This window comes from Oryx dammah, unplaced genomic scaffold (assembly GCF_014754425.2).
Source record: "Oryx dammah isolate SB20612 unplaced genomic scaffold, SCBI_Odam_1.1 HiC_scaffold_11077, whole genome shotgun sequence".
In the NCBI taxonomy this organism is placed as follows: domain Eukaryota; kingdom Metazoa; phylum Chordata; class Mammalia; order Artiodactyla; family Bovidae; genus Oryx; species Oryx dammah.
The window spans coordinates 6,925,420-6,939,153 of NW_024080471.1; the positions used below are offsets into that span (position 1 = coordinate 6,925,420).

The 13,734-nt window shown below is 34.6% G+C and overlaps 1 protein-coding gene across 1 annotated transcript in view; it reads left to right on the forward strand.

Moving 5' to 3' along the window:
* The window catches only part of LOC120860491 (lysosomal-trafficking regulator), a 166,602-nt gene that overhangs the window by 71,046 nt on the left and 81,822 nt on the right, over window positions 1–13,734 (forward strand). Inside the window, exons 15-21 of the mRNA XM_040236309.1 lie at window positions 922–1,082; window positions 1,905–2,095; window positions 4,272–4,517; window positions 6,289–6,462; window positions 7,380–7,529; window positions 11,117–11,254; window positions 12,792–12,990. Of these exons, the coding sequence (XP_040092243.1) occupies window positions 922–1,082; window positions 1,905–2,095; window positions 4,272–4,517; window positions 6,289–6,462; window positions 7,380–7,529; window positions 11,117–11,254; window positions 12,792–12,990 (1,259 nt within the window). The remainder of the gene's footprint in view (window positions 1–921; window positions 1,083–1,904; window positions 2,096–4,271; window positions 4,518–6,288; window positions 6,463–7,379; window positions 7,530–11,116; window positions 11,255–12,791; window positions 12,991–13,734) is intronic.

Sequence of the window (13,734 nt, forward strand, 5' to 3'; positions counted from 1 at the left end):
TAGAAGTTATCTCACTATAATGTTGTATGTCAATTGAACTTCAGTAAAAAGGTTAGCTCACATCTTTCCTTTGTTAATAATATTCCTATTTAAATAGCTAAATAGCTATTAAGTATGGAATAGAAAGCCTTAAGGGAAATTTTTTAAGTAAATATATACCAAAATAGAATTTCTCATTATTAGCTTATTCTAAGTGCTTTGTCTTATTCACAGACTTTGTCTTTACAGGCTACCTTCATTATCTTAAGAGAGTTTAAGACAGTCTAGAATGAGGGAAGAGCTCGGCACTCTGCAATTTAAACAAGAAGATGAAGTTCTCCCATCGTGTGTGTCTCTAGGAGAAAGCATTAGTTTACCTTTTCCTACTTTGCCTTTTGTGAGGATTCCTATAACTTTTATCCGTGAAGAAAAGCAAGAGATTAATCAAAAGCTCTGCAATATTTACTGCTGAAAACACAGAAAATGCAAAAAAGCAGTGGCATTTCAGTGCCTTGTCAGAGCAAAACCTGAAGAAGTGATACTCTTCCTGATTAGTTTTTGAAGAGGGCATGAGGTTTTAGGAATTGTGTACTGAGATGGGAGACTTTCTGGTAAAATCAGGGAGAGGTGGTAGATTTGTATTTTAAACCGGGAAGGCGAATATGCAGAAGTCAAGTGGCAAAGGAAACTTGCCACAAATGTCCGGTAGTACTTCCCATGGCCTGGTGTGGATCACCAGGCATCTCTGTCCCTTCCTCTCCTCTGGGGGATTGTGGACCACCAGCACCTTGGACCAAGAGACAAGAGAATCAGTCCTTCTCTCTCTCCCATTACCAATTATCCAATACTGAGCCAAAAAACTTGTTCAAGAATTTTGTGTTATTAAACATTAACACTCTAAAAATCCCTGAAGTAATTGATTTAACTTTGTTTTCAATGTAGGAAGCCTGATGTTACTTTGGATTTTATGCTTCCAAGAAAAACGAGTTTGTCATCTGACAGCAATAAAACATTTTGCATGATCGGCCATTGTTTATCATCCCAAGAAGAATGTTTGCAATTGGCTGGAAAATGGGGCCTGGGAAATTTACTCCTCTTCAATGGTATATTTTTCCCCTTCAGAGCATTTTCAGATTTTTCCTTCAGTTAACAAGTATTAAACTAAGTTAATTGTCCTGGATAAAGTGTTTATCCCTGTTCCTTCACTTGTACTTAATAAGTACTGTATTTCCTAGATTTCAAGATAAGTGGTTCTGAGACAATTGATACATATATTTAATGCAAAGCACATATCCTCCCCCACCCGCCTGCCAAAGAGAAGCCTATATTAAATCACTTTATAATCCTGGAAAATGCATTATAGCAGGTGCAGTTAGACTGGCTGTCTCTCTTACTTATAATTTTAGTATATTACATAAAAAATACCAAATTTTAGGTGAAGAAGAAATACATGATTTTTAAAAATGTATTACTCAACCTGGTACATAATAGCATCTAGACAGTGTTTATTGAATAGATAGATGGATGGATGAAGGACTGATGATACCAATCTATATGTTGTTTTTAAAAGGAATTCACTGAGATAAAATTTCCATTTGCAAAAAAAAAAAGACAAAACCAAAAAATCCCCTATTTTTAGCTTAAGGAGCAAATATAAATATTATTACTTTATTTTACCAAGAGTTTTACAGATAATGTTTTATATATATACATATATATGTATATTAATTCATTTTACATCTAGAGTTGCTATAGATTTCTTGCTCATTACACCAATTTGAAAATTGAGGCTTTAATTTTGAAAGATACAGTGAACAACTGAAGAATCTAGCAAAAAAACTCCTCTGATTTCTTGTTTTTATGAAAAATTCTGGAGTATTTTAAATAAGGAACTTTTTTCTTGTTTTTTGTTTTTTGCTATTCAGGGGCTAAGATTGGCTCGCAAGAGGCATTTTATCTATATGCTTGTGGACCCAACCATACGTCCATAATGCCGTGTAAATATGGCAAGCCTGTGAATGACTACTCCAAGTACATTAATAAAGAAATTTTGCAATGTGAACAAATCAGAGAACTTTTTATGACCAACAAAGATGTGGACATTGGTCTTTTAATTGTAAGTTTTCATTTTATAGGTTTTAACTTTTTAGTAACTGTTATGTATGTTTATTGAAGGTGAATTAGCTGTGATTTGATTTTTAGAGTTTTTCTTTTCTGTTTCTCAACATTTTCTTTACTTACAAATGTTTTTCTTTTTAATTAAAATACTTTGACTTCCTCAAAATTTGTTTTCAGGTTTCAAATTTTCATCTGCTTTTCCTTGGAACTATATTTCTATACTAAGTAGTAGTTTAGGTTATACCTGTTGTTAATCATTCAAGAAAAACTTTTATGATATAATAAAAATATAATACATGTTAGCCTTAAAAATTGCTTATTATATTTCCTTTCCATACTTAAAAATAAGTGCTAATTTTTATTTGTATTAACTTTATACATATTCAGATTTTAGACTATTCTTTTTTTTCTTTCTTTTTTTAATATAAGTTTATTTTAATTGGAGGTTATTACTTTATTCTTTAATATCAGTAGCAACTAGGAATTTTGCTTTCAAATTATTGCTAATTCTGCTTATATGAGACTCTTGATTGCATTTTATACATTATTCTAATACAGTGTTATACTAATACACAGTTTAGGAGCTTGTGATGGATACTTTTCATTATAGCAACTAGGAAACTGATCCTTCATAGTCTAAAACATGTAAGTCTTGAGTGGTATTAAGTATCTGTGGTAAAATGGATATAGAATTTAACTAAAGATCTGGTATTAGACCCACAATCTTTTTCTCCGTAAGGAGTATTCAGAAATGGAGCTTAGGGGCATTTTGGCTGTCCACTGTTATTGAACGGGGGCCAGAGATTGTAAATGTTCTACGGTGCATGGGTAGTATCCAGCCAGAATCACCCAGAGGACTTGCCGAAACATAGATCGCTTCAGTAGACCTGAAGTGTGGCCCAAGAATTTGCATTTTTAACAACTTCTGAGGTGATGTTACTGCTGCTGGTTGGGGCCCACACACTGAGTATCTCTGCTTTAGGAAGACCAAGGAGCTCATACAATGGATGTTTGTTCAGATAATTTTAGCTCTCTGGTTTTTGGCTAATCCTTTTTTCACAAAAAATATGTATTCTTAACCTTTTATTTTGCCTGAACAAAATAGAGGTTATAATTCATAAAATTCAACAGAAATTATCACAAGTAAAAATTATACAGGTTTTATGTGAAAAATCTTTTTTGAAAGCATATTTTTTTTAAGCCTGACTTTTTTAGCTTGGTATTTTGGGGTTATGAGTAAGAGGTCAGACAGACATGGTGCCCTCCTAGCAAGGTGTTGGTATCAGATGGGACTTGTTTCAGATAACCAGGCATTTTATCAGATTTTTAATGAAAACTACTGTAGATTTATGATTTTGTTTTGCCCAGCATAATCATATACAGTAGACTGTGCCATCAGTTTGGTTGGTATGCAAATGTGCTAGATGATGTCTAATGAAACTATACTCGAATCACAGTGGGTTGAAAATGATCGAAGCCCAAAGCCCCCAGCTGCTACACGATTTTCCATAAGCGTGATCTTCTGTAGCGGCCTTCATTGAGAGCATCTCAGAGTACATTTTGTTTTTAAAGTTTACCATAATTTTTAAAGTAATTGATAGAATATTTGACAGAGAGCTAGAACCTAATCAAAACTACCCTTTGCTTGGGAGAAATACTCAGTTTGTTAGGTATGCTGATAGTTTGGAGTTTTATTCTAGTGGAAAGAATGCTCTAGTTTATAGAGTCATATTTAAATGAGTAGGCAGCCCATGAGCAAATTCAGTACCAAAATATATTTGAATACATTGACCCAGAGTCCCATCTCATAGGATTGTAAGGATTGGTTACTATTTATAAATGCATAGAACAGTTCATAGGACATGAGTATGGTAGGGATTTGTTATTGGTGATAGGTATAATTTCATGTTTATTCTCAAAAGATCAAAGCTGGAATTTTTCTCAGCCTTCATATGGTTTACATGTATTGACCACTCCTAAATGAAATGGATCTTTTTCTTTGTGGAGAGCTGTCTTGCTTTTCATGTCCATCTTTGTTTTGTGCAGTGACTGTCTTTATTAAAACAAAGAAAAAGATTTTTTGCTTGTCTTTTCACTTTGAAATAATCCATTTGCTAGTTGATAATGTACTTTTTAAACTGTTTAGTTATTGAAGGAAATTATTTGTGTTTCAGGAAAGTCTTTCAGTTGTATATACAACTTACTGTCCTGCTCAGTACACCATCTATGAGCCAGTTATTAGACTTAAAGGTCAAATGAAACCCCAACTCTCTCAAAGACCCTTCAGCTCAAAAGAAGTTCACAGTATCTTACTAGAACCTCATCATCTAAAGAATCTCCAGCCCACTGAATGTAAAACCCTTCAAGGCGTTCTGCATGAGATTGGTGGAACTGGTATATTTGTCTTTCTCTTTGCTAGGGTAAGAATCACTGATTGTAATTTTATTTAAAGATAAACTACTTCTTTTTTATTGATAACTTTTAGGATTCCTTTTTGATTAACAGTAATGCTATGTATCAATTGTATTAAACTTTCAAGATTAAAAAAGCACACATTGTTTAGAATGTCATCAAAGTTTCTGCCACAGTAATTTTTTTGTTAAAATTTCTTTTTAATTTATGGAGATTTGGGACTTCCTTAGACTTCTTGTGGTTGAAACTCCACTCCCAATGCCAAAGGCATGGGTTCGATCCCTGGTCAGGGAACTAAGAATCCTGCATGCCATGTGGTGCAGTTAAGTAAATAAGTAAATAATTTATGAAGATGTTTTCTGTATCCAGAGATGTAATTCGAACCATTAAGTATTAAGTGTATAAGATTTAATATTGCCAATGAGAAAAAAAATGCTATAATAAAAGTAGAAAAGAAATGTGAAGAATTGTGAAACTTGTTTTTCCCTTGAAACTTCCAGATGCTTGGGGAAAAATAAAGGTCAACAAGTAAGTACAAAAATAACTTATTTGGGATTGAAATTTTTTGAAAGAGGAGAAAGTCAAAAAATTTGACCCACGCCATGGATACTGTTTTAGAGAATTATGTTTATTTATCTGTTGTGTTTAGCCATCTATGGGCTGGAACAATCTTTTTCCTGAGGTGAAGTAGACAGTGGTGTACATGACTGTTTCAAGGACTGCTAAAATCCAAATAGAGGGTACAAATGGTCTCGCTTCAGTACGAATCATTTATACTTCCTTGTGGTCCAAACCCTTGTTTAATTAAAGCAACCCTGATCTTTTTCACTTCCAAATTTTATGCTTAAGTGTAACTTCTGCACCATTGTCATATGTCTCCCTTTTTTTTTTCTTTAGTGGGGGCACCTTTGATTACTTTTTGTGCTAAGAGACATATCAATGTTAGTTGTTATTATATCCTTCCTCCCCTACAAAAGTAAAATTCAGTTTCCTTAAAACCCTTACAGGTATAGCCTACCTTTTGAGCTTAATCTGCTCCATCTAGCCAGATAGGCAACCTGCAGCCTCCTAAATGTACTATGAATCCAATCTTCATCTCTCTTCCTCCTGGGTCCCACACTTGGACACCTGTTTATCCCTGCTTCCTGTGGTTTTCCTCTCTCTCCCAGTGATCTTCACATAGGCTTCCCATCCCGAGCAGGGTGGAGTCAGAAATAGTTTTTATGCTCTCATGCATTCATATTGTCTCACTCTTCTTTGCTTTTTCAAATCATAATAGGATGTTTGTTTCTTACATATAGTAGTTGTCAGAAAGCATTGGGGGAATTGAAGTACAAGTCACAATCGTTAGTTTTTATTCTGTCTTATGTTTTGACCTATCAGCAGGCCCCACAGGAGGTAGGTAGTCTGCCTATTTACAGTCTAAGCAGTCTATCTATCATTTTATCTTCCATAGCATAGAACATAGAGCCTGTTTGTTGACTAAGCATCAAAAATATGAAGCATTTCGCTGACACTTCAGATCACCAATAAAATGCCACGACTTCTAAGGTTATCAATGTTATTTTAGTTAATTTATAGCATATTTGAGACATAAGAGCATGGAACTTATTGGTTTTATTTGTTTAAAATTCTTAAGTAATTATAAACAGTGTCAGCAATAAAAAATAAAACTTTCAAATGAGACTGATAGGTTGGTATTACATAATGAAAGATAACCCCACATGTTAAATTTTTAATCTCGACAAATTAGAAAAAATTTATCTACTTTGTTTTTAGGTTGTGGAACTCAGTAGCTGTGAAGAAACTCAAGCGTTAGCATTGAGAGTTATACTCTCATTAATTAAATACAACCAACAGAGAATACATGAGTTAGAAAACTGTAATGGACTTTGCATGATTCATCAGGTGTTGATAAAACAAAAATGCATTGTTGGCTTTCACATTTTGAAGGTACGTTCTCATAAAACTTATTCTCAGGGTTTCATATGCAGTGATACTTACCTCTTCATTAAGTCTCTTAGTAATAGATGTTTCGTGTTTCATTTATTCCTGAAGAAAAATAAGGAAACTCGATAATATGTATTTAATCAAATGAAGGCTCTTCTGGGTTTTTCGTCGTTTAAATAATTACATTTTCATTTCCTCTAAAACATTTTAGAAAAATATAAGAAAAAATTAAGGTTTTTAGATCTTGATAAGCCAGTGATACCTCCTGGGCTGGCCCCTCATTCTGTAGACTGGTGATAGTGACTCATACACAGACTGCTGCTTGCTTCAGCACCCACGGGTATGGGGGTGAACCCAGTTCTCCAGACACCTAGTGCTGTGCAGTTCTTGGGAGGCAATGCTGCTATAGAGTTAGAATCTTGAAGCTGTATTAACTTTTTATTTTGACCCAACTGTAATCACATATTTAAATATCTTTCTAATTAAAAGCACTTGGTAACGTTGTGAAAGTATTTCTTTCTGAGGGTTCTAGTATTAAGGCAAAAGACCAATGCCTATTCCCATGCCCCCAGACTCCAACTCTTAAAATGAGCAAGATCCATACACTTGTGGCATGAATACTTCTTAGAAAAAGTTTAAAACTCAACAGATTCATTGAATTTTAAAAATAGGATGTAGTTTATTTTACTCCATATTTGAAACTAAATAGTCATTTATAAATATTTGAAATTTGGGGGTTTTCTTATTACTTGAATTGTTTTACAAAACAAGGTAAAGATACCTTGTGAAATGCTGAGCTATTCAGTAGTTTTCTTTTGAATTTAATGTTATGAGTGCTAAGTGCTAAGAAAGCTTCGTCTTTCTGTTGAATTTTTGGATTGATTATTGATGCATCTTGTATTAATGCTGTTTTTCCGTAGACCCTTCTTGAAGGTTGCTGTGGTGAAGATATTATTCATATCAATGAGAATGGAGAATTTAAGTTGGATGTAGAGTCTAATGCTATAATCCAGGATGTTAAACTGTTAGAGGAACTATTGCTAGACTGGAAGATATGGAATAAAGCGGAGGCATGTACTTTATGTGGTTAAAAAGCATTTGTTATGAATTTACCCTCTTAGCAATTTTTACATGTGCAGCACCAACCATATATGCTTTGTCATGTGGCATATCTCTAGAACCTTTTCATTTGGTTTGACTGCTCGACTCAGTAGACAACAGCTCCCTGTTTCCCTTCCCCCAAGTCCCTGGCAGCCACCATTCCACATTGTGTTTCTTTGGTTTGATTGTATTAGATATTTAATCCAAGTGGAATCATTCAGTGTTTGCCTTTTTATGATTGGCTTATTTGACTTAGCATTATGTCCTCAAAGGTTATCTGTGTTATAACATATGACAAGACTGTTTTCTTTCTTACACTATTCCATTGTATGTGTTTTCCACATGTTCTTTATTTGTTCATCTGTCATGGACATTTAGGTTGCTTCCACATTTTGGCTATTGTGAATTATGCTGCCGTGAACGTGAATGTGCAGAGATCCCTCTGAGATCCTGTTTTCAGTTATTTTAGATACATATGCAAAAATAGGATTGCTAAGTCATATAGTAATTCTAATTTTTTAAAAATAGAATTACTGTACCATACTATTTTCTGTAAGAGAGGCACCATTTTACAGTCCTACCAGCAATGTGCAAAGGATCCAAGTTCTTTACCTGCTTACCAACAATTGTTATTTTTTGATAGTGTCTATTCTGTAGGATATGAGGTAATAATAATAACTTGTAGTTTTGATTTGCATTTCCCTGATGATTGGTTGATGAAGAGCATCTTTTCATATACTTATTGACCCTTTGTATATGTTCTTTGGAGAGATGTCCATTCAGGTCATATGACTATTTTTTAATTGAGTTATTTGATTTTCTGTTAATGAGTTGTAAGAGTCATATATTTTACATACTAATCCCTCATCTCATATATGGTTTGTAAGTGTTTTCTCCTATTTTGTGTATTGCCTTTTCACTCTGTTGACTGTTTTCTTTGCTGCACAGAGAAACATGTACTTTTAAATATTCATCTAATCAGTCTTCTCAAAAACAAAACAAATTTACTGCTTCAGTGTAGTATTAATTGTAAATGGAAATCTAGAGATTAATTTCTGTGCAAGGTTTTAGACAGCCATAGATAATGTTGATCTAGAGAATCAGGATCAAAACTTTGACTGCAGGTAGTAGCAGTATTCAGGCTGGAAAACTTGAATCAATTGGAGACTTGCATTTACCATAAACTCTCAAAGGAAATCCTACTAAAAGTGTGTGGAGTTGAGTCAAGGAGAGGGAAACGGACACACTTCTGAGTAGGGGAGCCATGTTTTCCAGAAGTCAGAGCTGTATCTGTTTGCGGAGCAAGGCTGTGAAGTCTTGGCTTCATGGTAGGCACAAGCTAAGGAGCATGCTTTGATCTTAGATCTAGGAAGTCTTAACAACTGGATGATGGATTGTGTGGTCTTCACAAGGACCCAGCAAGGAAAATGAATGTGGGGCTTTTTCCTTCTGCCCTAGCTAAAGTATAGTCTTCATGGTTTGGTTCGTAGAGCCTCCTCAGTTCTAATGTAGACTGTAGATTGTCTAGAGTTACTTAGAGTGTAACACCATTATCGTCAAATGTAGCTGAAGACCAATTCAATGTGTATACCTTTACAATTTAAAAATATTTGGTTACTTCCAAATTTGGCAACAGTCACCCCAGACTTACTATCAATAATGAGTTATGAAGCTAAAGAAAACTTTTCTAACCTATCATTAACAAAAATAAATTTTGACCAAATATGTTAGAGGAGAGACAGATTATTCTGTTCTCCCTGTATAAAATTATATTACCGAATTATTGTTATATGAAGAAGCAGTCCAAGAATATGCTCCTACAAAACACAGCGGGAAGTATTATGGAGCTGTGTCAAGCAGCTAGCTTTTTCTAGATTTTATGGTATTTGTCAGTTTTTAAAACTTTTATTTCATTGTGACTTCTCATTCTGAATAAATTCTCTTTCAGAATTTCAGAATGCACATCTCCATGTACATTCACATATAATATGTATACATTTGTGAACTTCTCTGTTGGCTCAGCAGTAAAAAGTCTGCCTGCCAGTGCAGGAGACACAGGTCCAACCCCTGCATCAGCAATATCCCCTGGAGAAGGAAATGACAACCCACTCCAGTATTTTTGCCTGTGAAATCCTCTGGACAGAGGGGCCTGATGGGCTACAGTCCACGGGGTCACAAAGAGTTGGACAGCGCTTAGCAACTAATCAATAACAACAAATTTACGTATGTATAAAAATACACATGATGTTGCAAGGAGAGAAAGCTAATGCACATAGTGATAGTAGATGCAAACAAACTGGACCAAAGGCGGAATGACTGTAAACATGTAGTAAAGAAACCTCTCAATTGTGGATTATGAGTTGGAATCTTAACTGAAAATCGACAGCTATTTTAGTATTTCAAAAGAGGATGCTAATTTGAGCATTAAAAAAGTTTGACTAATAAGCAAAGCATTTTTTGGTCAAATTCAAAACTGATATGCATGGTTACTTCTATGGATTTGAGATAAAATTTTCTTTCTTTTATTTTTTAATTTTCTAATTGCTTTTTTAGCTGAGTTGTTCTGGTTTTTGTTTGTTGGTTGTCTGGTTGTTGGTTTGCTTAGGCACTATTCTATTTTAGTATTATTTTTCAGGCCTGAATCAGGTTTTCATATTTGAGCTGCTTTGTCTTCAAATTTTCATATGCCTTTTTCTTTCAGGGCATCTTGATCCTGTCCTATTAAGAGAGAGGCCTTGGTTAGAATAGTATGATTAAGTCTATCAATTCCTTGGCCTTTTCATTATTCATTTCCATCATGTAATGGCCGGAAAAGCAGCAAACCTACAACCCAAACCCGTTAATTTTGCTTTTTGTTGATAGCTTTATTGAAAGATTATTTGAAGTAATAAAATGAGGTGAAGATTATTTTCAGTAGTGGTTATCTATGTAAGATTTCTTTTTCATTATTATTGTGAATACTATGGGAGAAGCATTTTAAAGTACCTTAAGAGGATGCTAATTATAGTTTTAAACTGCATGTTTAGTAATTGTGTGGAGGATTCTATAATTTGGACTTAAAAGTAAATCCAAAATTCAGAATTTCTACACTGTCAGTAAATATTTTCAGTTTAGTACATTTTTTTTCTAAAAGTATTTGATTAAATGCTGAGTATACAAATTAGCATTGAAGTCTATATGTTTTTAATAATGCTCTTTGAAAATAAATTATTTGCAAACAATTTATATGGATAATGTGTTTCTCTGTAGTAAACGGTAAATAAGTTCCCCAAGATAATTCATCTTTTGAAAATACTGTGCATCATTTAATGCCACAGAAAGGTTAGTGTCCTAAAGCCCCTAATGCAGCATTGCATTGAACATAAATTTTTAGAAATGACCTATTGTCAAAAAAAATAATAATCTTGGAATAAATCTTTAGATTTGCTTTTTCAGGCAGATTTAATCTTTGACAAATTGTGAGTGTTTACACAGTGTTAAACTGATGTATTGCATGTCTTCTAAAAAGCACGAGCCATGTTTTTCAGTAACCCTGTGCATATGTTTGTTTTCTCAGCACGGTGTTTGGGAAGCTCTGCTGGCAGCCCTAGAAGTCCTCATCAGAGCAGACCACCAGCAGCAGATGTTTAATATTAAGCAGTTATTGAAAGCTCGAGTAGTTCATCACTTTCTACTGACCTGCCAGGTTTTGCAGGTACTCCTTATGTAATTTTACTTCTGGAGGTATTTTCTGCAGTGATTTTTGTTTAATAACTCAGTACCATGGACTGAAATTCTGTGGAACTTCCAATGAGATTTTTTTCTGTGAAAGAGGTAAAGAAAATGGGCAGAGAGAGGAGAACCTGCCCAGACAGGGGTGGTCTGTAGAGCCAAATGAGGTAGAAAGTTCCTAGAGAATGTGGACAGAGAGAATGCCGTCAGCTTGGAAATTCTTAATAGCTTACAATATTTCATCAGAGTGAAGAAGGCAAGACCCAGATTTCTGGGAACTTTAAGCATGTATGGTGGATCACTGGAGGTAGTGAGAATACATGATTATTAGGAAGTCCAACAGCAAAAGGAAAGAGAAACAGACTTAACAAAAGCTTCACAATAGGTCAATTTAAGAGTTTTTTGTTTCTTTTTTTTAATGAGGTAGGATCCTAGGGACGGGGGAGCCTGGTGGGCTGCCGTGTATGGGGTCGCACAGAGTGGGACACGACTGAAGCAACTTAGCAGCAGCAGCAGCAGGATACCAGTGACTATTTGTAAGGAGTCATTGGAGAGGGCAAAGTTGAAGAAGCTTAGACTGGGCTGAACTCAAGAATGAGTGATTGAAGTGGTAACCAGGAGCCCTGGGAAGTCACAGGGGTACGATTTAGAAAAAAAAAAAAAAAGATGGTTGTGGCAGAAATAACACTGAATTGCAAGTTCGGAGATCTGTGTTCTTGTCTTGACTTGGCCATTGTGAGATCTTGACTGACTTTTGTAGACTCCTGTTCTCTCCGTATATCTGAGGTAGTCAAACTAACCTGTGTTAAAGTTAATATCTAGATTTTAAGTTTTCTGATTCAGCAATTCAAAAGAATATATGAAGAAGAGTGGATGTAGAGATATACTGTGTATTTGGACAGAGAGGAAAGATCTAGCCTTGATCTAGAAGCCAGCTGCTATGCACTGGGGAGGTAGAGTTGGAATATATAAGTAATTTATTTATATCTGTCTTTATTTTTGGTAATTATGTAGCATTCTGCCAGGTCTGATTATTCAAGGCAGTAGATGGTGCAGTAGAAGGAGATCAAAGGTCTAAGTGTGAGTTATGCTGCACTACTGAGATGTTTTCTATGTGGTTTAAGTTAGATATACAATCACTTCAGGTCTTCATATTGTAGAAATGAAGGATAAAACCTCTCTGAGCTGCTGTGAGTAATAACTTTGTAGACTGGAACACACTCTATTCATGTAACCAGTTTTGTCTATCAGAAATTTTCTCGTTTGAACCAAATCAGTAGTAGCAGAAGCAGTAGTGAGTAGTAGCTAACATTTATATGGGGCCATGGTTTTAATACATCTTAATAGCAAGATTGCTTGAATAGAGAAATAGCAACTCAGTTTTATGGTAAATATCTAGTCTAGAGCAGGAAACCAACACAGTTCTATCTTAAACAAAATTATCTTGCTTAAATGAGAAATATTAGTTAAGTTGACAGTTCTTTTTAAATTAAGGAGAGTTTTTCTTTTTTTTTTTTCAGGAACACAAAGAGGGGCAGCTTATATCCATGCCCCGAGAGGTTTGTAAATCATTTGTGAAAATTATAGCCGAAGTCCTTGGATCTCCTCCAGATTTGGAATTATTGACGATTATCTTCAATTTCCTTTTAGCAGTTCATCCTCCTACTAATACTTATGTTTGTCACAACCCCACAAACTTCTATTTTTCTTTGCACATAGGTAGGTATAATCATTTTTTTTAGATCTTGGCTATTTCCACTTTAGTTTTTTTCTTCCCATTTGATCATGTTTGCTTCATATTCATTGAATGAACTCTGTGCTAGAAACTGCTCAGTTACACACTGGAATTGGGACAGGACAGAGGGCCATACAGTAAACTAGACATAGTCTCTGCCTTCAGAGAACTTAAAAGCCAAGAGGTGAGGGTAAATGTATGTGCTGAAATAATTACAATAAATAATATCTGGCAAGTACCTAATAGATACAAAAGAAGAACTGATTTGATTTCAGGAGAGTTAGGGTTTCATCTTCAGATGTGGAGAGAGATTTAATAGATTAATAATCTGCCATGGGCATTGAAGAATTTTGATAGGTATTAATAGATTAGAGAATTACTATCAGGTGAAGAGAGTGACTTAAAGCAAGGCAAAATAGAGAAAATAAAGAATAGTGAATTTTAGCTAATATAGGAGATTTGTAAAGGAGTAGAGAAATAATATCATAAATGTAGTTTTGGATCATCATTTATTCAACCACACACAAAATCATATTAAATGAGTCCTTGAATATAAGAGCAGAGAACTTGAACCTGTGTTCTTCTCAGGAGTAATTGAAGGATTTTGTTTTGTTGTGTTTGTTTTGAGCCAACCTGTATAAGTTATTACAATAAAATTCAGCATAGAGGAACAATGTGCATAGAAGTGAGTTGAAGCTCAGGGAACAGATGAGACCACTGAAGAAAAC